Consider the following 22977-nt stretch of genomic DNA (forward strand, 5'->3'; position numbering starts at 1 on the left):
ATAACGACACTTCATTGAGTTGTGTTAACCCCTCTCAGTTCATCACTACGTCACTAATATTAATACAACAGTGTTCTTTTGAATCTTTGTGAGGAACCATTATCCATTGTATATTTTAAAAGTATCATTTATTTTCCATCAATCAATGGGGTTTTCGTGTTTTTCTTAACCCATTCATGGGCAGGGTGGCAATTTTTGGAGATAAAAGTTTCCTAATAGGCCACAATCAAGGAAGTAACACTTCTTTTTCATTTATGGTTAAGTGAGAAGGGTTGCGTCAGGAAGGGCATCCGGCGTAAAAATTGTGCCAAACATATATGTGCGTTCATCTGAGATGACACGCTGTGGCGACCCCGAAAGGGACAAGCCGAAAGATACTTACTTACTTTTATATAATAACTTTACTCATTTATAATCTCGTCCCAAAATTGGGACGCTGCCCGCGAGAGGGTGCTTGGGTTTTATAAGTAGATCGTCTCAAAAACCAGAATCAGATTAAAACATTTAAATATTGGGATATACTGAACGATATAATACCTGAAAATCATGATGTCCCAAAAATGGGATGCTTCCCACGAATGGGTTAATCAAATGACTTCTCACCAACACCAAAAAAAAAAAGGAATAAAAACAAAAAACAGGTTTTGCACAACATTGTAATGGACAACCATGCCACTGCTTTTTTGCACTTTAATTAAATGAGAAAGATAATATTGAAACTTGTCTTTAGTGGCCCAGTGGCTTTGAAACTAGGTTCCACAGATGTCTGAAAGTCACAGTTCAGGGGTCAGCAAAATGATTTGCAAAAACTTATGTTGTATCATCGTCAAAAGGCCGTCAATAAAGTAAACTAAGCCAACCTTCAGTTTACAATGTAGACGTTTGTATGATAATATCAATGCCTGGCGGGCAGCGCCCTGTCGACACGGGTCGAGCAGGCCAGCATCACTGGGACCAATTAGAGCAGAGCGCAGGTACGTTAGCATGTTTGAACGGAGGGCCACAGCGTGGTAGGTGGTGTGGTTTGGAAATAGAAATACAGTGGTGCAGTAATCACACCACCGCAATAGGTGAAATTGGTCAAGTACCGACCAAATATTTATAAATATACATATATATTATATAATGATATAAAAACTGCAGCTTGCAGCGATATGAAAGACTTGTTTCAGTACTTGAAGTCTTAAAGAAAGGGGGAAACTTTATGCAGCTAATTGAGTCAATGATAGATGTGACATTGCAGCTCGTGTCCACTAGAGGGCAAAGATAAATGATGTTCACTTAGAGAGGAGGCAGTAATGGAATGTAGAAGAATCATTGGGATTTGGAGGTCAGAATTCTTTTCATGTTTATCATTAATGTATTTATAAAGTGATTGTTTTATCATTGAAAATCATCGCACTATCAAGTATCTTAATTTGATATTAAGTTTTATTAAATACTTTAATTTGTTAGAGAATGCAGAAAAGTTATTTTACATTAGGTGCTACAGTTTAAGATGTTTTTTTCTAAATATATTTTTGATCAGTTGTGGAAGGATTATGTGTGATTTGATGTATGAATGCATGAATTATTGCATAAACTCACTTTTATTTGGATATATGGATAGTTATTTTCAATTGACTGTTTCTCAAGATTTTTTTTCCCTTGGTGTAATATTCTTGATCTCTGTTTTAATCTGTTGAACAGAAAATAATGCACATGACACTCCCAAAAATTTTGCTAATTGCAATCCATCCGTCCATTATCTGAGCCGCTTATCCTCACAAGGGTCGCGGGTTTGCTGGAGTCAATCCCAGCTGTCATGGGTAGGAGGTGGGGTACACCGTGAACCGGTCGCGGGGCACTCACAATCACACCTGGGGGACAACTTAGAGTCCCGGAGAAAACCTGCACAGGCACAGGGAGAACATTCAAACTCCACACATTTCAAATCAGGACCTCAGGACTGTGAGGCTCTAACAGGCCGCTAATTGTAATATTGAAAATGATTCTGCTACACTACAAAACTTTTTTTTTTTTTGCCTTTGTTACAGATTAAAAGCATGTTTCTTGCGGCTTGTCCCGTTAGGGGTCGCCACAGCGTTACAGCTCAGATGAACGCTCATATTTGTTTGGCGCAGTTTTTTCTCATATTTTATATGAATATTTTTAACAAGAAAATGTATACATTTCTTTATTTTCCGTTTTTTCCAATTTTAGAGCATCAATGGTTTCCTCCTCCAGGAATACATTACTAATCAAAATAATAAATATATATATAAATTGTGCTACGTTTCAGCAGTAACTTTTTATTGAGTGATTTTTAAAATGCATTTATTTATGCAATCACTTAACTGGAAAAAACACCTGGTCATCTTTGAATCTTCACTATAATAATTGTTCTCAATTACAAGACAATCACAATAATATTACTGTGTGTGTTTTATATATATATATATATATATATATATATATATATATATATATATATATATAATGTATTTTTAGATTTTATTGAATCATGATTTTTTTTCCCTTTTATTATTTTGGATCACTTGTTTAATGGGTTTATAATGTAGTCCTATTTTGTAATATAGAAAATAACCGTTATAATCATTCTCCTGTATCATAAACGCATTCCTTTGTAGTTTTGTCATTATTTTTGCTATCCAAAAATCTACCTTTAGCTATACCAGACATTAAATCAATAAACTAAAGAGGCGAATGGTTGGCAACCGATTGCTGTATTTTTTCTTCGTCACCACTAGATAGCAGCATAACACGTCAAGTGTTTTTGCTTGTTTTTATTGACGCCATTATTCAATGGTCTTTTGATTGTACGGCATTCTGACCCTTAGTACAAAATACAAAATATTATACCACACCATCCGGATAGAGTAACGATTGACCCTGCAGCTGGACTTTGTTAAATTATGACATTTCCCGCTGTTCTGAAACTAACAAGCGCGCCCCTTTTTTAATGTTTATCTTTCTTGCATAAACTCTAATCCCCCACAAGATGGCGCTGCTTGGAGACTAAACCTGGCTGCCTCGTTCCAAACTAGCTTCCGCTCGAACAGTAAGGACGTTGTAATACTTAAATGAAAAATGTGTATCAAATGTCTCACCAAACTGTGCATTATTATTTTTTATATTCCTCATCAGATTGTGCACCTGTACCTATGACTTCCTGGGATACGATATGAGTTTATTTTTATGTGTTATTATTTTATGGGAAGGCAAAATTTTATTTATTTTGGGCTTGCCATTAGTGACAAGCATGCTTGTAATATTTAACTTTGTTTTTGTATTTTGTGTATAAAAAAAATCGATAGAACCAGCACCATGGACAGCACCAACCAATTGAAGTGCATGATATTGATACATTTCTTTTATATTTTTATATTCTTTGTGAGTGTGCAGCCACCATGGCACCCACCGGAAGTCGCCCCCACCCACCCCAACGTCACTTTATTTACACCAAGGAATCACTTGACTCGTAGTAATTATGCTTTAATCGGGGATTTAAGCGGGGGGGGGGGGGGGGGGGGGGATTAGCTCTTGAATGCACCCACCTTCGTATAATTACACTATTTAGAGTTTTACTTTACCTGAATATTAAAAAAAAAAAGGAGTGGAATAATCTTGAGTTCCAACAACTGTTTTAAATGAGATTTTTGAATTTTCGGAGTCCCTTGAGCGAAGGGGGCGGGGTTTGGGTCTCTGACGTCACCCGGCGCGTGGTCACGTGCTCTCTCTGCGTCCAATCTGCTTTCCGAAGAGAGGGAGAGACCCCCCCCCTCCCCGCCAAAGTGAAGACGAACAGCGTTGGCCACACACTCGAATCTAAGCTCACCGTGCAATATCCGTAATAAATTCACTTTATTCCATCTTTTTTTTTTTTTAAGCTTTTTCCGAGAGCCATCTGTGTCGTGTGCCAACATGTCCGTCGCGGGTCTCAAGAAGCAGTTCCACAAAGCCACTCAGGTAAGTCCTGCCAATGTCGAGCTGTTCATTAAAACATGTATTTTTATTAATTCCCGCGTGTCACACCAATATCTAATTTTTCATGTTAATGGCGGGCTGCTTTGTCATCATTGAGTCTTCATCCTACCCTTCAGATGACATTCTGCGTCACGTGACGTGGGCTTGCAGCCGAATAACGGTTTTTGTGTGTGCGTGTGTTTTAGGGTTTTCTTTTCTTTTTTTATTTGATTATTAGTAATTTCAAGACGGCGTCCACGCGCGCGCACCCCGATGAGCGTGTTATGCAATCGTTAAGTGCGACTGGTCGGAAATCCTCTGGTCTCCTCTCAGCTGCGGCACGCCATGACCTGAGCGCCCTCTAAGAGCATTTATAGGGGCACTTCATTAGGCACGCTCCCGCTAATATAATACATCAAATGTAAATCATCATCATCATTATTAATCGGCATCCAATGCTGGAAGCTCCCGTTGTTAAACTATATTGACGATGTTTTTAGTTTGCAGTACAATGCGGCCTTGGCTTGCAAGTTTAATTCATCCCGTGACGAAGCTCTTTACTCAAACGACTGTCTTCATCACCTTTAACCGGGCACGTGCACACATGGCCATGAGGTGGTGCTCAAGCACCTGCAGTTTAAAAATAATAATAATTTAAAGCCTCTCTGCCCTCTATTGGCCCATTATTGATTATTTCTGATTTTATTACTGGTTTGATGACTGAGAAGAATGTGGATCATTGTTTTTGCACAGTCAAACCACCTGGATGTCTTGTTTTGATGAAACCAAAATATCAAGCTGCTTTCATGAAGGATGACAGAAAACAGGGAATATTTCTTATAAAGGAGTAGCAATTCTGAAGATTTTGACGATTTCAAGCTAAATAAGGGCTTGTAACGAATAGTCAATTCATTTGATAATCGATTAGCTTGTTTTGACCACATTTATAAGCTTCATGTTTTCCGTAGCATTTTTAAAACTTATTTTACGCAATCTTAGTTCCATTTGTAACATCCATACTCGCACTACGTTCTTGGGAAGATGTTCCATTTCAAACATTTTGCAGCAAAACATTAAAGGCAGTTTATTGTCTTTTATTGTTTTGGGCGAAATTGCAAGCACAAGTTTTTCACTTCAGAATTCTTCAACATCATACCATGTTCTCAGAAGAGTTTTGTTGCATTTTGACCACTCATAGCAGCATGTCACCTTTTTTCAAAAGACGTTGTACTATTTACAGGATCAATAATATTTTCATGAATATCTTTTGTGATTCTTGACAAAATTTCAGTTTGGAGAAATTCCTCGATTTTAACCACATTTGTAAATGTCATGTTGAATGGACTCTTATTTTGACTATCCAGTTAAAAAAAAGAAAGAAAGAAAATGTACAATCTATTTTTTTCTCCATACCTAAATGGTGTGTACTCCCATACTATGAAGTTAAATTTTACATTATATTTGAAATGTCTCCTTGGGCTCTAGTGGGATTTTAAAGCGCCACTGTCATGCCTATAAACATTCTAAAATACATATTGTAATGAAAAATACATACAAGATTATTCACTTCAATGTCTATACAAAAAAATAAATATGAGCGGAGAACACGTCATCCATGTGCAAAGTTAACGGAAGTCTCATTCGACATCCAAGTGGTCGCCATATTGGCTGCAACGTCATCAGCAGATGTTAGACCGGGTCATTCGCCATTGAACGTAGTGGCAACTTGCTATGGAACACGGAAACTCTTTTCAAAGAAGAGAACACCTCACAATCGAGTTGAAGTGACCTTATCGTTTCGATCCATATTTAGATGATATGCGGGTCACTTCTCACTAGCAACAGACTCCCCAACAGCATGACAGTATGTAGCGTACTCGGCCGCGAGCGACGACAACGCCGTGGCCTGGGCGCAACGAGCCGCTCACGGCTTCGGCTGGGGTGGCTCATCGGCACCATCATCGGCGGGGTTGTTTATCACCACCCCCAACGGCGGCGTTGTTCATTGCCGACGGCGACGTGCTCGGGCGATAAACAGCGCCGCCAACATTGACACACTCGGCCGCGAGCGACGACACATTTAGCACCTCTGACTTATGTACGCGGATCTTTTGTTACATTCTGAAAGGATTACGTCCCCCACACAACTATTGTTTTTTTTTTAGTAGCTCTACAGACACCTACCTGTCATTTGGAACCCACCCGTGCAATCCATTTTTCATGACGAACCGGGTCTTTTTGAAAAGTGTGAAGAGTAAATTCATCCAGCAATATAACGAGCCGGCATTTTGGCTAACACGAAGGAACAAAGAGCTACCTTCCAGCAGGTAAAACTAGTATAAACACACAAGACCGCTTGAGTGGACTACTGCCCTGTACGTCACTTCCTGGTTCTTCTGGAAAACAAATCCGTCGAGAGGATTTTCATGGCAGGAGCTCCAAAAAGCCGTATACGTCAAAATCATGTTTTGTGGTGGAAAAAACGCATGGGTCCAGGTCGGCTGCCGTTTTTTCATTAATAACATACTAAAAATCATGCATTTCATGACAGTGGAGCTTTCAATACCATATTGTGTTCACTTGAGAATTTAGTCATATTTTAACAACCATATTCTAAGATCTCGTACATTTTTCATCGCTTTTGAAGCACCATATCATTGATTTCTCTTGATGATTTTGTATTTTGAACATTTTAGGGACCATATTTGGCTCTTGTGTAGGATCTGTGACTGAACTGTATATCCCTTGTTGTGATGCGGATTTATAATTTTGTATGATTTGGAATATTTCAGTCAATGTTATGTGCTTGTGAGAGTCTTGTAGGATTTTGAGTTCATTTTAAAGCGCTATTTTGTCATGCTTTATATAACTTAGTTAGATTTGAAACATTTTAAGTACCTTGTTGAGTTCTCAATAGAATTTAGCGGTAATTGTGACCTTTATGTTGATATCCTTTTGTCCGTTATTTACATTCAAAATGTTGAACGCGACAACGTGCATCAAGCCAGAACTTTTATTTCCACAATTAGCAGGCCTTGTTTGGCACTCTCGTCTGATTGTGAGTCATTTGTGTTGTTGTTTACGCCATCCACTGAGTGGCTCGCAGAGGTAATTTCAAGCAAATTAATCTTGAAACTCCATCATTACCGGAAGTGTTCAAGAGAGACGGGGGGGGGGGGGGTGAGAAACCCGCTCCCGTCCGTGAGTTTGTTAATCGTGAGCTCATTTTCACCGAGGACTGGCCCCAATCAAATCGTTCCGGTGCGATTGTTTGATTGTCGCCCGTTGGTTGCACTTCTGAAGGACTTGCGTGCAGCGTGATTGGGGGTGGGGGTGGGGGGGGGGGGGTTGGAACGCAGTGTTTCAGCATCGTATTTCTTGTTCCCTGTCACGGTCGCCATCGTGCACCTTTCTTTATGAACTGCACAGGCAATGTTTGATTATTTCATCATTGCATTTCTGTACCAGCGTACTTAACCCGCTTCGGCCTCTCCGACTCGAGCAGATCAGTTTCTTCATCACGTCAAAGTGCGCCGCTTGCATACCACATTTAGAGGGATTGAGAGGAGTCCCTCTGATTGGACAGTGTCGAAGTTGACCGTGAACACCGCCACACCAGAGTAGACATCCATCCATCCATCCATCTCCTCAGCTGGTTATCCTCACAAGGTTCACGGGCAGCCATTATCCAAGCCGCTTATCCTCACAAGGGTCACAGGCAAGCAGCAGCTTATCCCAGCTAGCTTCTGGCAAAAAGCGGGCTGCACCCTGAACTGGTCGCCAGTCAGTCGCAGGGCAGATATCGACACTGTCACTGAGCGGGAATCGATCCCACGCTGCCTGCACTAAAGTCATGCGTGTGTACCACTACACCATCAGTGACCCAGAGTAGAAGTCCCTCTTTAAAATTAAACAAAAATCGAACTGCCAGTGTTGACTTCAAAGTTGAAGATGACACATTGGAAGGTCACTGCATAGAAAGTTAGTTAACGAGTATGTCCATCCATTATCTTTACCGCTTATCCTCACGAGGGTCACAAGGAGTGTTGGAGCCTATCCCGGCTCTCAACGGACACCCTAAACTGGTTGCCAGCCAATTGCAGGGCACATAAAGACAGTCAACAGCCACACTCACAATCACACCTAGGGGGAATTTAGAGTGTCCAATTAATGTTGCGTGTTTTGGGGATGTGGGAGGAAACCGGAGTGCCCGGAGAAAAACCCACACAGGCACGGGGAGAACATGCAAACTCCACACAGGCGGGTCCGGGATTGTACCCGGGACCTCAGAACCAGCTGAGCCACTGTGCCGCCTATTAACGATAGCAGAACAAAATTCTACTTTCACTTTGCCAACAATTGTACTTGAAGATGAAAAGCTCCCAAACACACCTGGGAAAATGTTTTACGGTGTCATAAAAATCAAGTTTGAACTTTGTGGCGATTATTCCTAAAATTATGTTTGGCCAAAATCATCGGTGGTGGTGGCGACGTTTTGCCTTTGGGTTGTTTCTCATCAGGTGCAACTGGGCCTGTCTTATTCGAGCTGGAAAGAATTATGAACAGTTCCAAATGATAAGTCAGTGTTAGAGCAAAATTTTCAGGCTCCTGTTGAAAAGAAACGGCAGGAAAAGCCTACTAGAACTTCAGAACTTTGGTTGGGGTTTATCAGAGGCCCCTTAAATGGTGGCAGCCTGCACGTGTGCATTGATTCCCAATGCAAATGGCTGTTTGTCCATAATTTGTAAGGATATTCGATACTTTTTTTCCCCCCAACTTGATACCTGCACCCTACGAATATTCACTCGTGAGCATGAGTACGCTTGATACATCAAATTTCAAGATCACCATGACACCAATCTGCCCTGCAACTGACTGGCGACCAGTTCAGGGTGTAGTCCGCCTTTCGCCCGAAGCCAGCTGGGATAGGCTGCAGCTTTCCTGCAGCCCTTGTGAGGATAAGCGGCTTGGAACATGACATGACATGACAGCAAATTGTGTTTTATTTCTTTTTGACACACACGAGGATTCGCCAAAATGTCAAATTCCCGTAGAGTCGCACCAATTTACCCAATTTCAGATTTTATTTTTTTTTTGTTTATGTACTTGAAGTATCAACGGCTGGTATCAGCAGCCTTCACAAGTACCCGATACCTTGAAATGAAATCGTTATCATCCCGATATCGATACCTGCTATATGTACTGCGGCTAACTGGCGTTCAGTCTCGGATGTACCCCGTTTCTCGCTCCCAAACTCAGCTGGGATGGCTCATTTGCGACACTAATGAGGACGGATGAAATATGAAATTAATGAACTGATGCTTTGTTTTTGTTTTGTTTTTTTTTTTTCATACTGCAGCAGTTCCTTCCCTTTATTTAGGTCTTCCACTGCACTTGCAGTAGCGCATCCTGCGATTTAAAACCGAGGGGAACGACACGGCAAGTGGCTTATAGGCCCGGGCGGGAACAGATGGCCCGTCCGGGAAAAAAATGCTGCAGTGACCTTAGCCCCGCCCATCTGCTGGTCGCTAACTTAGCTTCGTGGCTTTGCGTCGAGTCGCCTTGTCAATCGCGTCGAGGCGTCGCCAACGGGGACTCAAGGACACGGCAGCCATTTTGCAAAATGCGCAGGAGCAGCGTGAGGGAAGGGAAAAACTGCCGTCTTTCTCGACGCTAATTAATTTGACAGTAGTAGCGAGGACAGCTGTGTGAAAACACGTCAGTCAACTTTACCTCATTACATGTTGCACTCATGTAACACCTCTCGTGTGTTTCCTGTTTTTATTTCTTTTTTGCATCGAGTTGCTGTTTTCCAGTGCAGAGTGTGAGGGGAGTCCTTGATTTTACAGTGTGTGTGCGCGGCATACTAATACACGCTCATTGTCAAGGTGCGGGTGTGTTCAGTGTTGTGAATGATTCATGGCGCCTGGATGCTCGGTGGGGGAGGGGCCGGGACGGGGAGAGGTGTGGGGTGGGGTGGGGGTCTTTCCTGAGGAGCTGGTGATGGCTGCACAGCTTCACCCCAATAGACTTTCTGCTATGTTTAAAATGGGACGCAGTTTAAGTCGTATTTTTGCAATGGCCACACGTCAGGGTGTCACGGTTCTGAGGACCCGGGCGATCCCGGCCTGTGTGGGTTTTGCATGTTCTCCCGGTGCCCGCGTGGGTTTTCTCCGGGCAATCCCATCCCCCAATCACATCCCTAAAAACACGCAATATTAATTGGACACTCTAAATTGACCCCAAGGTGTGATTGTAAGTGCAACTGTTGTCTGTCTCTATCTGCCCTGTGATTGGCTGGCAACTAGTTCAGGGTGTTCTCCGCCTCCTGCCCATTGACAGCTAGGATAGGCTCCAGCACTCCCCACGACCCTTGTGAGGATGAGCGGCTGAGAAAATGGATTAATGGAATTGTATGATGAGGCAAATACTAAAACACACAATTGAGACTGGCTGTTATATTTGTAATTTATGTACACTTTCATTTCAGAAAGTCGTGTCGCGTCGCACACGTCATGCAAACGATCAAGTTTTTTTCCCGTGTCGACGTGCCAGAGGACAAAACCTCCTCTCGCTGACGTCCTCATCTCTCACACGCATGCACGCAGGCTGTTGTTATATGATCACATTTTGTGTCCGGTCCAGCCTTTCCTGTCCCATCTATGTTTTCGTCTCGAGCTGCATGCACCTGCAGCACTTGCTTCTTACTCCTCTTTCTGGGTTTCCGGAAAGAGGGAGAGAGAGAGGGGGGGGGGGAACCTTTTCTGTTTCCTTTTTTTTTTTTTTTTTTTTTGATCACAGCAAAGTCTTCACTTTCCCCTCCGGTGTTTTTTTTTTTTTTTTTTTTTTTTTTTTAAGACATCCTCCTGCAGAGACGAATTGGTCAGCTTCTGATTTAAAGCCTTGTTTACACAGCGCCACTGTTGCGATCAATACAGTAACGCTTTCCGGCGTAGCCACTGGAATAAACTTCCGCTGTACTTACAGGACCAAAAAAATAAAACAATAATGGCAGCACCCAATGAAAGACTTGAGCAATTGGTAGCAAGCTTAGGCCCAGGGGCCCATAGGTGGCCCAAGAGAGTATTTGATTCGGTCGGCCGTGCAACGGTGCCCAGGAAACGGCGAGTCATCAAACTTCACCCACAAGGGAAAACAATTTTAAAAATCACAAGGCACGGTCGCTCAGCTGGAAGGCGTTGGTCTCACAGTTCTGAGGTCCCGGGTTCAATCCCGGACCCGCCTGTGTGGAGTTTGCGTGTTCTCCCCGTGCCTGCGTGGGTTTCCTCCAGGCACTCCGGTTTCCTCCCACATCCCAAAAACATGCAACATTAATTGGACATTCTAAATTGCCCCAAGGTGTGATTGTTACTGGGGCTGTTTGTCTCCATGTGCCCTGCGATTGCCTGGCAACCAGTTCAGGCTGTACCCCGCCTCATGCCCGTTGACAGCTGGGATAGGCTCCAGCGCTCCCCGTGACCCTTGTTAGGATAAGCGGCTATGGAAATGCGTGGATGGATAGTTTTTTATTAATTGGAGATTCGAAATTGCCCCCAGGTGAGTTTGTGAGTGCGACTGTTGTCTGTCTCCACGTGCCCTACGATTGGCTAGGAACCTGTTCAGGGGGTACCCCGCTTCCTGTCTGCTGACAGCTGGGATAGGCTCCACTACTCCCGCGACCTTCATGAGGATAAGCGGCAAAGAAAATGGATGGATGAAATTTGTCTTTGAATGATTCGTAGAAAGGGCCTTAAAATGGAGGCTGAAAACCAAAGTGGCAGACTTGCTGTCTTTTCCGGTGCAGGTTCTTGAGTATTTTCTTTTGTGGGTCTACTCATTATAGACATGTCTACCAGATTTTATGTCGCAAATAAAAACAGTCTCTGGAATCATAAAAATAACTAATAGTCTTGTCAATTTTCTTGGACAAGCCTCCTGGAGAGGTTACCCCAAAATAGATCACCTTCTGTGTCTTTCCTGCCACACGAGACTTTTGACTTTACTCATGACAGAAATGCCAGAATTTCAAGTGCGTAATTGAAACGTTCTTTTGAAACTGTTTTTTTCCGGCAGTTTCCCCCTCGCCTCTTCGTGTTTATTTTCCCCAGACGCTCGATCAAGCCACTTCGACGGAAAAGCCGACTTCCCTCGCTTGCTCTTTTCTGCCTGTGCGTCCAAATGAGTTAAAAAGCCTCACGTGCGAGCTCGACGCATTCCCTGGCGTCGTATTTGTTCCTGGGGGGGGGGGTTAATGGCAGACGGCGGCTGCGCCTATTTTTAGCCGGTCGCGGTGGGAGCGCCAGCGCGGTCACCTCGTTTGTGAAGCCAAAACCAAACGGCGAGTGAAAATGAAGTGAAGATGTGCCGAACTCTCATCCCCTTCTCCTCCTCCTCCTCGTCGTCGTGCTCCTGCTACTTTTGCGGCATCAGTATTCAGGCCACGGCTGATGTTTTATTCAGTGTGTGGAACATTCCGGGGATCCACTTCTGCAGGGAAGAGTGGATTGAAGCTTGAGAGGCTCTGAAAGGGAAATTCTTGGGATGTGCTCGGGTCCAATTTGTTTCCTTAAATTGACCATTTGTGAGTAATAGAAATTGATTTTGCGGGTATTCTCTAATGATAGACATGTTCACACAACTTTGGTCTCGTGACGGCCATTTTGTAATTTTTGTGATAATGTCGAGCTTTGTTTTTCGCGGTTCACTTTTTTTTGAGGTTTCAACGTATTGCGGGTTTTTCATGGGAATTTGCAGTGATTTATTTTTTTTCCCCACTCCGACTGTTACAACAGTGTAGTAAGCGTGGGAAATTTGCAAAGAGTGCATATCGAACAGAGAATGTCCAAAGTTTGGGATCATTTCACACATAATAAAAGATGCTGAAGTGAAACGTGGCGATTACAAAGGGTACGACTGCACATTTACGGTAAAGCTAACATCATTGGCTAATTTACTGCAGCCTCTTTAGAACAAATTGTCATCCTTCTATACATGATTAAGTATCGACAGCGCTACTGTTGCGTTGTGAATCGCTTTATTGAACGGAGGAACCAAAATCAACACAAGCACATATTTACACATGACCTGCCGCTAGTGGCGAACGGTTTAGCCAGTTAACATCCGAACAACGTTCTCATTCGCTGACTCCCGAAGTCTCTCAACAGGGCTTTTAAAAATCACACGCAATCAGTCACAGATACATGTTGAGAATGGGGGGAAATGTGGATGAAAATAATACATGTGCCTCACTTGCATATATTTTGCTATTATAGGCATGAAGTTTTAAAGTCTATCAATGATAAGATAGTCAGCACTTTGTGAATTTGGGCTTGTTCTGGCACGTAACTCCTGGAATAAGTGGGGGTTAGTTTCGTTAGTTAGGTTACTTTAGTCTGCTAAGAAAAATGTTTTTATAGGTTATTAAATGTCACATTTGATGAGTGGCCAAGCCCTCCAGGGACCTCACTACAAAATCAAGCAATTTAAAATGTTGATTCTACAGAATATGTCCCCATGAGGCTGGAAGACCTAAAGAGGGCTTCTGAGGTCCCTCAGCGCGTCCTCATAAATTGTCCTGAGGGTCGGTGATGTCGTCGTTAGCTAATCGAATGGAGGTCGCTTGTCACTTTCTTGTGGTCTCGTTCAGTCTTTTTGATTGGCTGAGCGCATTGACTGAAGGGCGCATCTATACACGGCAATACGTCATGATGAGCACGTGGTGTTTACTGCCTCGGAGACCTTGCACGTGAATATCGGCAAGATCGAAGTTCAGCGATCGGTCAATCGCCGGTCAGGAACTGGCTTCGAGTTCTGCCATTTTGGACAAATGTATCCTTGAGCTGCTGTCCAATGCAGTTGCTACCAAATTTGAACAACCTAGCATATGAAACAGATGGGCGATGCCACGTGCACCCCCCCCCCCCTGCTGTCCACAGCCTGGATGATTCGGCCTGGATTAATCTGTCATTAATCCGAGCGCAGTGACTTTGCATCCTAGTGACTGAGAATCCGTGCGTCCATAATCTTACGTAACGCCCACGCATCGCTGCGCCCACTCCTGCATGTTGTAGACGGAAAAATGTGTGTGGCGTTTAATGGGCCAAAAAAACGCAAGCAATTTGAAAACCATTATCAATCATAACTCAACTGTAATTGGACTGTACAAGTGAGGGAAAACAAACATCTGGCCCTCACTTAAATAGCCAACGTGCTGTGACATTTAAGTACATTTAACGACTATTGTTTGTTGAAAAATATATATTGCGCAATTGTCGGAAAAATGTTGATAACATATTGGGATTATGAGTGGGTTAAATATTTTGGGGCTTTTTATAACAGCTACGTACAAGAATTTGACATTCTGGCTCCCAGAAGCCCATTTCACTAAGCAACATAAAACTTTGCCAGTGAGCTAACGTGAGCAGAACTGCAGAAATAGAATCAAGAACCTTTTCCCTAAACGACACAGCAAGTGTTGTATCCTGGTTTAAAGGAGCCATTTTGTTTTTCTTTTGCTGGGGTCCTTCAATATAAGGTCTGTTTGCGAACAAAATTTCAACCACATGTACCAAACAGAGCAATGACCAGGATTTTAGTCGTTGCAAGTGGCTAGAATATGGCAGAGATGTTTGAGGATTCTCTGTAAAATGCGAAACTCTAATAAGTCAACTCCACAAGGTCCGAGCACGAACAAACTTTATGTGTAATGAAGTGTGTGTGATGTCATAAAGCGCAAAATTAAGTCTGAAGTGATGGAATGGGAAGTGTCAGTGGAAGATCAACAAAAGAAATCCATCACTAATTTGGGGTAAACTAGCAAACATAAATGAAATGACAATCATGGTTACTCACAACGGTCTGATTTGAACGTGCAGTAAAAAAATTATTTGCTGTTTTGAACTTGTCATGCCACCTCCCAAAACGGGCAAAACGTACTGCGGAGCAACTGCACACGAAGATGCGCACGACCTTTCACAATCATCCCTGCATGCAATCTAAAAAAAAAAAAAAAAAAAAACAGTTCAAAACAAATCCCATTTGTTCAAGATTTAGCAGAACAATCAAAAAGCCAGTTTTGGTCTAGATTACGGTAAAATCTAATCAGTAAAGACATCAGATGAAAAAAAAAAAAAAGATAGTCAATACGAAGCGTACAAAACCGCAGATGCGTTCCGTGTTTTTCCTCTTTTATTAGGTCAAGCAGGCCCCGGGATGCTTTGCTCTTTATTATTTTGCCAAAGGATCGTTGCGTCCTGATGGAATGTCTGCAGCGAAGAAGAATCTGTTTTTCTCCCTTTTATCTTCTCTCTATCGATCCGAGCGCGAAGGCGCCAATGCGTTCGGGTGCATTACTGCGCGGCTCCCTCGAAAGACAATTTGTCTTCATCGGGCGCGATAATGAATCTTCTCGCGGGCCGAGCGGCAGTTTCGCGGCTTCGCGCCGTTAAATGTGGAAACGTGCTCGGGGAGGCGGAGTCAGCTTTGTTTGCTTGCCGTGTTTCGGTTCCCTCCCTTTGGCTCAGCCACTGATTGTCTTTGTGCGCTTTGCGTCTTTTCTTACTGCAAAATGAAACAACTCTAATCTAGTCTCGGTTTATGCGGGCTCACCAGAAAGTGGCGGTAATTTTCCGCTCCCAAAAACTACAACATTACTACGATGTTCTCTCATATGGTGGACAGGTGGGAGTTTGCGTGTGTGTTCCTGTTGAGTCACTCCCGACTCAGGGGTGATTAAATGAATCATCACTTTTATTTATGGACTTGTTTGTCGACCTCCCTCTTGTGGATGATTGGACGCACACACACCCCAGAAAAAAAAAAGCCTGCATCGTAGTGACAGCCATTTTTTACGTACATCAATAGTAACCCTCTGGCTCCACCTCTTTTCTTATTTTTTTTGTATATCTGCCCCCCCCCCATACACACACGAACACATTTGTATTTTTGTTCTATAGACATCTATAATTTAGCGAGTTAATCGTAACACATTTCAATTGTACAGTGGGATTCACGACCCTTGACCTGCATGCTTCTTTTCCTGTCCCTGTCCTGTCCCTGTCCAGTCCTGTCCTCCCTTCAAATGATATAGCGCCGCAATCCCAGGCAATATCTACATTTAATTTTGCTTTGTAGTAGATATGTAATGATTTATTTTGGAGATGTCTTATTTTGTAAGGGAGTCCTTGAAAGCACCTTCCGGCTTTCTCCTCGGCCATTACGATGCGGTTGTATAGAGCTCATGCACGTGACGTCACCATTTTCACGGCGCCATATTGCCGGTCGCTTCACTTCAGGTAGGAATTATTCTTTTCAATCTCAAATTACCAAAAAGTATTTATAATGCCAAATTGGCTCATTTGAGAACAATGCATTTAAAAAAAAAAAAAAAAAAAAAACAACCGACAGGGAGTCATCTCCAACGTACACGGAAGCGTTTTGCGGCCACACGTTAATCTTCGGTAAACCTTTCCCCGACAGATTTTTTTTTCCCCCTTTTAATATGCATTCTTCTCAAATGAGTCCAATGAGTATTTAAAAAAAACAAAATAAACCATCGGTCACAGTGATGTTTACGTAGGTTAACGTGTGGCCGGTACATGCTTCTGTGTACAGAGGCTGAAGCCTATCCCAACGTTTTTTGTTTTTTTTTAAATACTCATTGAACTCATTTGAGAACGATGCATTTTTTTTTTTTAAATGTCTGTCACGGAGAGGTTCACTGAAGTTTAATGTGTGGCCGCAACACGCTTCTGTGTACAGAGGAACCGACTCGTTTTTTTTTTTTTCAATCATAGTTAAAGAATGCGGGTTTGTGTAAAACCAGGCGTCATTTATTTAAATATTGGTATTTGTGTACATATGTAAAAAAACTGAGTGGCTCCTTCACTATCAGGGATTTATTCCCTGTCCTGATTGAGAACAGATCCAGCAACGAAGTATTTATGCGTCCAGAATTTTCTATGCTTTCAAACTCTTCCATGTAAATCTCGACGACTTACTCACCAGATCCATGTGTAGATCCAGTTTTCCAAGACAAGCGGAAGCAGGTTAATAGTCAAATTATTTAACTGCAAAAACATCGACTTCAGCATTAAATATGGGTCCTCTATGGCAATTGTCTCTCATTTTTCCACGTACCTTCTAAATGTTTAACAGTATCGGACAAAACTCTGGGAGACGTATTTTCGTCTCGTATCAACAGACTTAGCATTGAACAATGCTTTGCTCAACCGGCAATATGGCCAGTCACGTCACTTCGGTGACGTAGGTGCACGAGCTCGATTCCCTGGCATTTATAATTGTGTGTAAATCCCAAAAGGTGAGTTGAAATGACTTCATAGCCTGGTGTGAAATGTGAGTGCGCATATTTTCCGTTTGTTTGTTTGGTGGTGGTGGTTCACTACGGTGGCTCGATTCATCCAAAATTGTCCACGTCAATTTCTTGTCATTATACAAATTGACAGTTGTGACAAGAACTTGAAGAAAACGCGAAACTCTAATAAGTCAACTCCACAAGGTCAGAGCATGACCAAACGTTGTGTGTAATGAAGTGTGTAATGTCATAAAGCGCAAAATTAAGTCTGAAGTGATGGAATGGGAAGTGTCAGTGGAAGATCAACAAAAGAAATCCATCACTCTGCTGATATTCCAGATTTAATCCTGTAGTTCCACGAAGCCTACGTATATTTTTCAATCACAGAATTTCCCGCTATCTCCTATTGTACTCGCTCTTTATTAAATGCAGAGAGAACATTAAAATATTGATATAATAAGCCAGCACAAGCAGGAGCTAAATGTCAGGCACAGCTCACACAAAGATGTTCACGCAGACTTTTGGCGACAGGCCCCGCCTCTTAAATGCAGAGACCCTGAAACTATAATACATGTATTTTTGCTCCATGTTATGTTGGTGTTTTTGTGTACATGTGTGCATGTTGAAATACATTTCAAGTGTGTTCAATTTGAGATTTTGTGTAAAGTGTGTGGGAGTGTTGAAACTGTTCACAAAAAAACTTCACTTCTATCACGTGTGAGCTTTCTCCTCCCCACAGTCTTCATCATTCATTGTGCATCCCGACCACACACGCACACACGTAGGGCGCCAGCTGGCTTCCTCCCCCGCCGACGTAGCGCCGCAGGGACGGAGGTTGGCGCGGGCCTTCGGCTCCCCGGGGCGACGTTCTCACGGCCATTGTTACGTAAGCGAAAGGCTTTGCCGTCACGTGACAAACGCGCCGAACAAACGTGGAGGTCAGTCACGCCGGGACGAGGCAGCTGAGTCATGTCGTCTGATGTACAGTGAAGAAAATAAGTATTTGAACACCCTGCTGTATTGGAGTTCTCCCACTTGGAAATCATGGAGGGGTCTGAAATTTTCATCCTAGGTGCATGTCCACTGTGAGAGAGATAATCTAAAAAGAAAAATCCAGAAATCACAATGTTTGATTTTTTTTTTTTAAAGATTTGTGTGATACAGCTGCAAATAAGTATTTGAACACCTGTCTATCAGCTAGAATTCTGACCTTCAAAGACCTGTTAGTCCGCCTTTAAAAGTCCACTTCCACTCCATGTATTATCCTGAATCAGAAGCACCTCTGTGAGGTCGTTAGCTGCATAAAGACACCTGTCCACCCATACAATCTCTAAGACTCAAACTTGTAACATGGCCAAGACCAAAGAGTTGTCCAAAGACAACTCTACACGTCTACGGGCTACGGAGAAATTTCCAGGCAGCTTGGTGAAAAAAAGGTCCACTGCTGTAGCAATCATTAGAAAGTGGAAGAAGCTAAACATGACGGTCAATCTCAATCGGAGTGGAGCCCCATGCACGATATCTCCTCGTGGGGTCTCAATGATCCTCAGAAAGGTGAGGAATCAGCCCAGGACTATACGACAGGACTTGGTCAATGACCCGAAAAGAGCTGGGACCACCGTTTCCAAGATGACTGTTGGTAATACACTAAGGCGTCATGGTTTGAAATCATGTATGACACGGAAGGTTCCCCTGCTTAAACCAGCACATGTCAAGGCCCGTCTTAAGTTTGCCAATGACCATTTGGATGATACAGAGGAGACATGGGAGAAGGTTTTGTGGTCAGATGAGACCAAAATGGAACTTTTTGTTCATAATTCCACAAACTGTGTTTGGAGGAAGACGAGTGATGAGTTACATCCCAAGAATACCATCCCTCCTGTGAAGTATGGGAGCGGTCGTATCATGCTTTGGGGGTGTTTTTCTGCACATGGGACAGGACGACTGCACTATATTAAGGAGAAGATGACCGCAGCCATGTATTGTGAGATTTTAGGTAACAACCCATTTCCCTCAGTCAGAGCGTTGAAGATGGGTCGTGGCTGGGTCTTTCAACATGACGATGACCCAAAGCACACAGCCAGGAAAACCAAGGAGTGGCTCCATAAAAAGCACATCAAGGTTCTGGCGTGGCCTAGCCAGTCTCCAGACCTAAACCCAATAGAAAATCTTTGGAGAGAGCTGAAAATCCGTGTTTCTCAGCGACAGCCCAGAAACCTGTTTAATCTAGAGAAGATCTGTGTGGAAGAGTGGGCCAAAATCCCTCCTGTAATGTGTGCAAACCTGGTGAACAACTACAGGAAACGTTTGACCTCTGTAATTGCAAACAAAGGCCAAATACCAAATATTAACATTGCTTTTCTCAGGTGTTCAAATAGTAATTTGCAGCTGTATCACACAAATAAATCGTTAAAAAAAAAACATACATTGTGATTTCTGGATTTTTCTTTTAAGATTACCTCTCTCGCAGTGGACATGAACCTACGGTGAAAATTTCAGACCCCTCCATGGTTTCTAAGCGGGAGAACTTGCCATATAGCAGGGTGTTCAAATACTTATTTTCGTCATTGTAGTTTGAAATCAATTCTTGTGGATGAGAGAATTTTCAAAAATGAATTAGAGATTGAAAATGTGAGGTTGAAGAAAATGGTTTCAAAAAACAGGAATTGATGAACAAATGAAGTTTGAAGGAAACGAACATTTGACTCGTTAAAAAATAGCAAGAGCGAACTGCCGACTCGCCCTTCTGGTTGCCGATTGGATGTCGGGATGTCATCCTAAAAAGTGACTGCTGGCATTTTGATGTTTCGAAAGCAAGAATGGATTTCCCTTGATTGTACGAGGCCGCAACCAAGCGGACCAGTCATGTTCGGTCACGGATGAAGAATCAGTCCTTTGACTGAGAATGGAAAATTTGAGTGGACGCTCATGACTGATCTCTCTTTACTGTTTGTGTGCGTCCACGTTCGGAGGACTTCACTCACGATGGTCACGTCTCTGGGACCCCTGTCCGATTCCCCCCCCACCATGCAAGGTGACGAAAGGGTCATAAGATTGACCGCAAGGACTCCCTGTTCTTTGTTTCCACCTGTCTAATCACTTTTGTCATTTTTAATCTGCCGCTTCCACGCCACGAGTGTATTTAAAGGCAGGAAGGCTCCGATTAAAGCTTTGAGCAGGAAGAGGGGGGGGGTTGTCGTGGACGGGAGGCGGGGTTGTGGGTTTGTCGAGCAGCGTGCGGTCTCACATTGGGAGCCATGTGAGCCATCTAATGCTCAGACAGTTCAGAAGATGGTGCGGGAAAGAAGCCATTCCTGCTCGTGCGCTTGGATGTTGGTGGGGCTCAGCGGGGTGGTGGGGGGTAGCATCAGGTCATCGGTCAAAAGATAGTCCTGAATCTGTTTTGCGAAGTTGTCATTCTCAACTGACACGTTGAGGTTTGAGGCCTTGATGAGGAGAACCGAACGGCTGTTTTCAAAAATGTCAAAGACAATTTGAAGCGTTTGAAAATCCACGATATCGACAAACCTGACAGCACATCGGGGACTGTGGCTGTAAATTCCCATCACAGTGCATAAAGTGAACTGGGAAGTCTGCAAAATAACAGGTTTTAAGACTGCTCATGTTTTGGGACTGTGGGAGGAAGTGGGATTAGCGCCGCAGCACAGTAAGGACTTGCAACTTTGTCATCATCGGGCTAAATGGGCGACACGGGCAAGCATTCTCTTAGTTGTCTTCACGGACGTACGAGACGTCCTCTGGCCACTCCAGGTCGTCTTCTGGGTGCGCGGTAAACGCCGCTGGCCGTGGTGCGGGGGATTTGGGTTGACGAGAGGCCGCGATGTCGCCCCGCCTGCTCGCCCGCGGCGCTTCCTCTCCATTTTTAGACCATTTAATCCGATCTGATTGGGGATGCGTGGGTGCCAGGTGCAGAAGAGATGGGGCGCCTGGAGTGTTTCCCTCCCTGCCATTTAGGACGAACTCGGTGACGAGAATGTCAGTTTAACCTTTATAATGACCAAAAATATTTTATCATTTGCCCCCACACACATCCCTTTACGTGACATTCACAGTGATGCTTCCAAATACTTTTTTTTTTGCGATTTAATGAAAATTATGAATATATTATTTTCTGTTATAATTGATAAACATGACACTTTAAAAAATGTCTATAAAAGTACATGGGTGTTTTTTTTTACTTCTCAATTAATTATAGTTTTAATGGCAATAAGATGATTAAAACTCATTTACTAATTGTTTTTATGGAAATAAAAGGTGATTAAAAATAAGGAAATACATTTGATTAAAAAAATAAAATGCGTTTTTAACTTGTCATATTGTTTTTTATATTTAACATGTATTTTTAGCATTAGAATGTTTTTAAAAATCGAACTGAATAACACAGTGGAACTGTGGAGCACCTGGAAAGCGTTAGCCTCACAGTTCTGAGGTCCCGGGTTCAATCCCGGACCCGCCTGTGTGGAGTTTGCATGTTCTCCCCGTGCTTGCGTGGGTTTTCTCCAGGTACTCCGGTTTCCTCCCACATCCCGAAAACATGCAACATTAATTGGACAATCTAAATTGCCCCAAGGTGTGATTGTTACTGGGGCTGTTGGTCTCCATGTGCCCTGCGATTGCCTGGCAACCAGTTCAGGTTGTACCTCCTGCCCGTTGACTGCCGGGATTGGCTCCAGCACCCCCCGCCACCCTTGTGAGGATAAGCGGCCAAGGAAATTGATTGATGGATGGATAATTGAATAACATGAAACAAACGTTACTTAATAACATAGTTATAGAGTTGCTGTTTTTTTTTCCCATCACTAGTTGTTTGTATATAATATTTTCTTAAGGAATTAATTATGCAAAATTTTTCGGCATCCATTTTGTGTTTCACTTCATGTATGATTAATGCATATTTCTCAATTTGAAAGGTCCTGTCTTTTTTATTTAAATACAATACAATGCTCGAATGCAAAGGTAACGGATACACAAATAATTAGCTGTAATGGATACATTAATAATTAGCCGTATCTTTATTTGTTGTGGTGTCTCCATCCGCGCTTGGGCTCCACCGACGCGCCCACATTTGCTCGCTCATTAGCCTATTAGTGTTCAGTGTAATACTATTTTTCCCATCGGGTACGTACGTGTAGTATGTACAGTATTTATGCAAATTCGGCGGGTGGCTTACGCAGCAAGTACCGGGTGTACCTGACGAGCACGGCGCAGGGCAGATAAAGGTCTCCATGGCAACCGGCGTGGATGGAAGGAGCCGTGGTGATGTGCGAGACAGTAGTGTCAACGGTGTGTGTGCGTGTGTGCGTCTTTCGCTGGAATGACTCAGAGAGCACATAAATCCTCAGGAAGTCGTACGCAGCATGAACGGCTGTTGCGGGCTTAACATCATAACCCTCCATCTCAACATCCATCCATCCATCCATCCATCCATCGCTCTATTACAGATTACCGTCTTTCATCCCCCCCTCCCCCCCCCCACACACACACACACCGGACACTTTATTAGGTACATGTTATCTATTTTAAGAGGTATGGCTCAACAAAAGTCCTTCTACAAAATGAGTATCCATCCATCCACCCATCCATCAATCCACCCATCCATTTTCTTCAGCTGCTTATCCTCACAAGGGTCGCGGGAGTGCTGCAGCCTATCCCAGCTGTCAACGGGCAGGAGGTGGGGT

General features: G+C 43.1%; 1 protein-coding gene across 1 annotated transcript in view; it reads left to right on the forward strand.

Moving 5' to 3' along the window:
- The first annotated feature begins 3794 nt into the window (after window positions 1–3794).
- The window catches only part of sh3gl2a (SH3 domain containing GRB2 like 2a, endophilin A1), a 30537-nt gene continuing 11354 nt past the window's right edge, over window positions 3795–22977 (forward strand). Inside the window, exon 1 of the mRNA XM_061829571.1 lies at window positions 3795–3969. Coding sequence (XP_061685555.1) covers window positions 3925–3969 — 45 coding nt within the window. The 5' untranslated portion in view covers window positions 3795–3924. The remainder of the gene's footprint in view (window positions 3970–22977) is intronic.

The sequence above is a fragment of the Syngnathoides biaculeatus genome, chromosome 9 (assembly GCF_019802595.1).
Source record: "Syngnathoides biaculeatus isolate LvHL_M chromosome 9, ASM1980259v1, whole genome shotgun sequence".
NCBI classification, from domain to species: domain Eukaryota; kingdom Metazoa; phylum Chordata; class Actinopteri; order Syngnathiformes; family Syngnathidae; genus Syngnathoides; species Syngnathoides biaculeatus.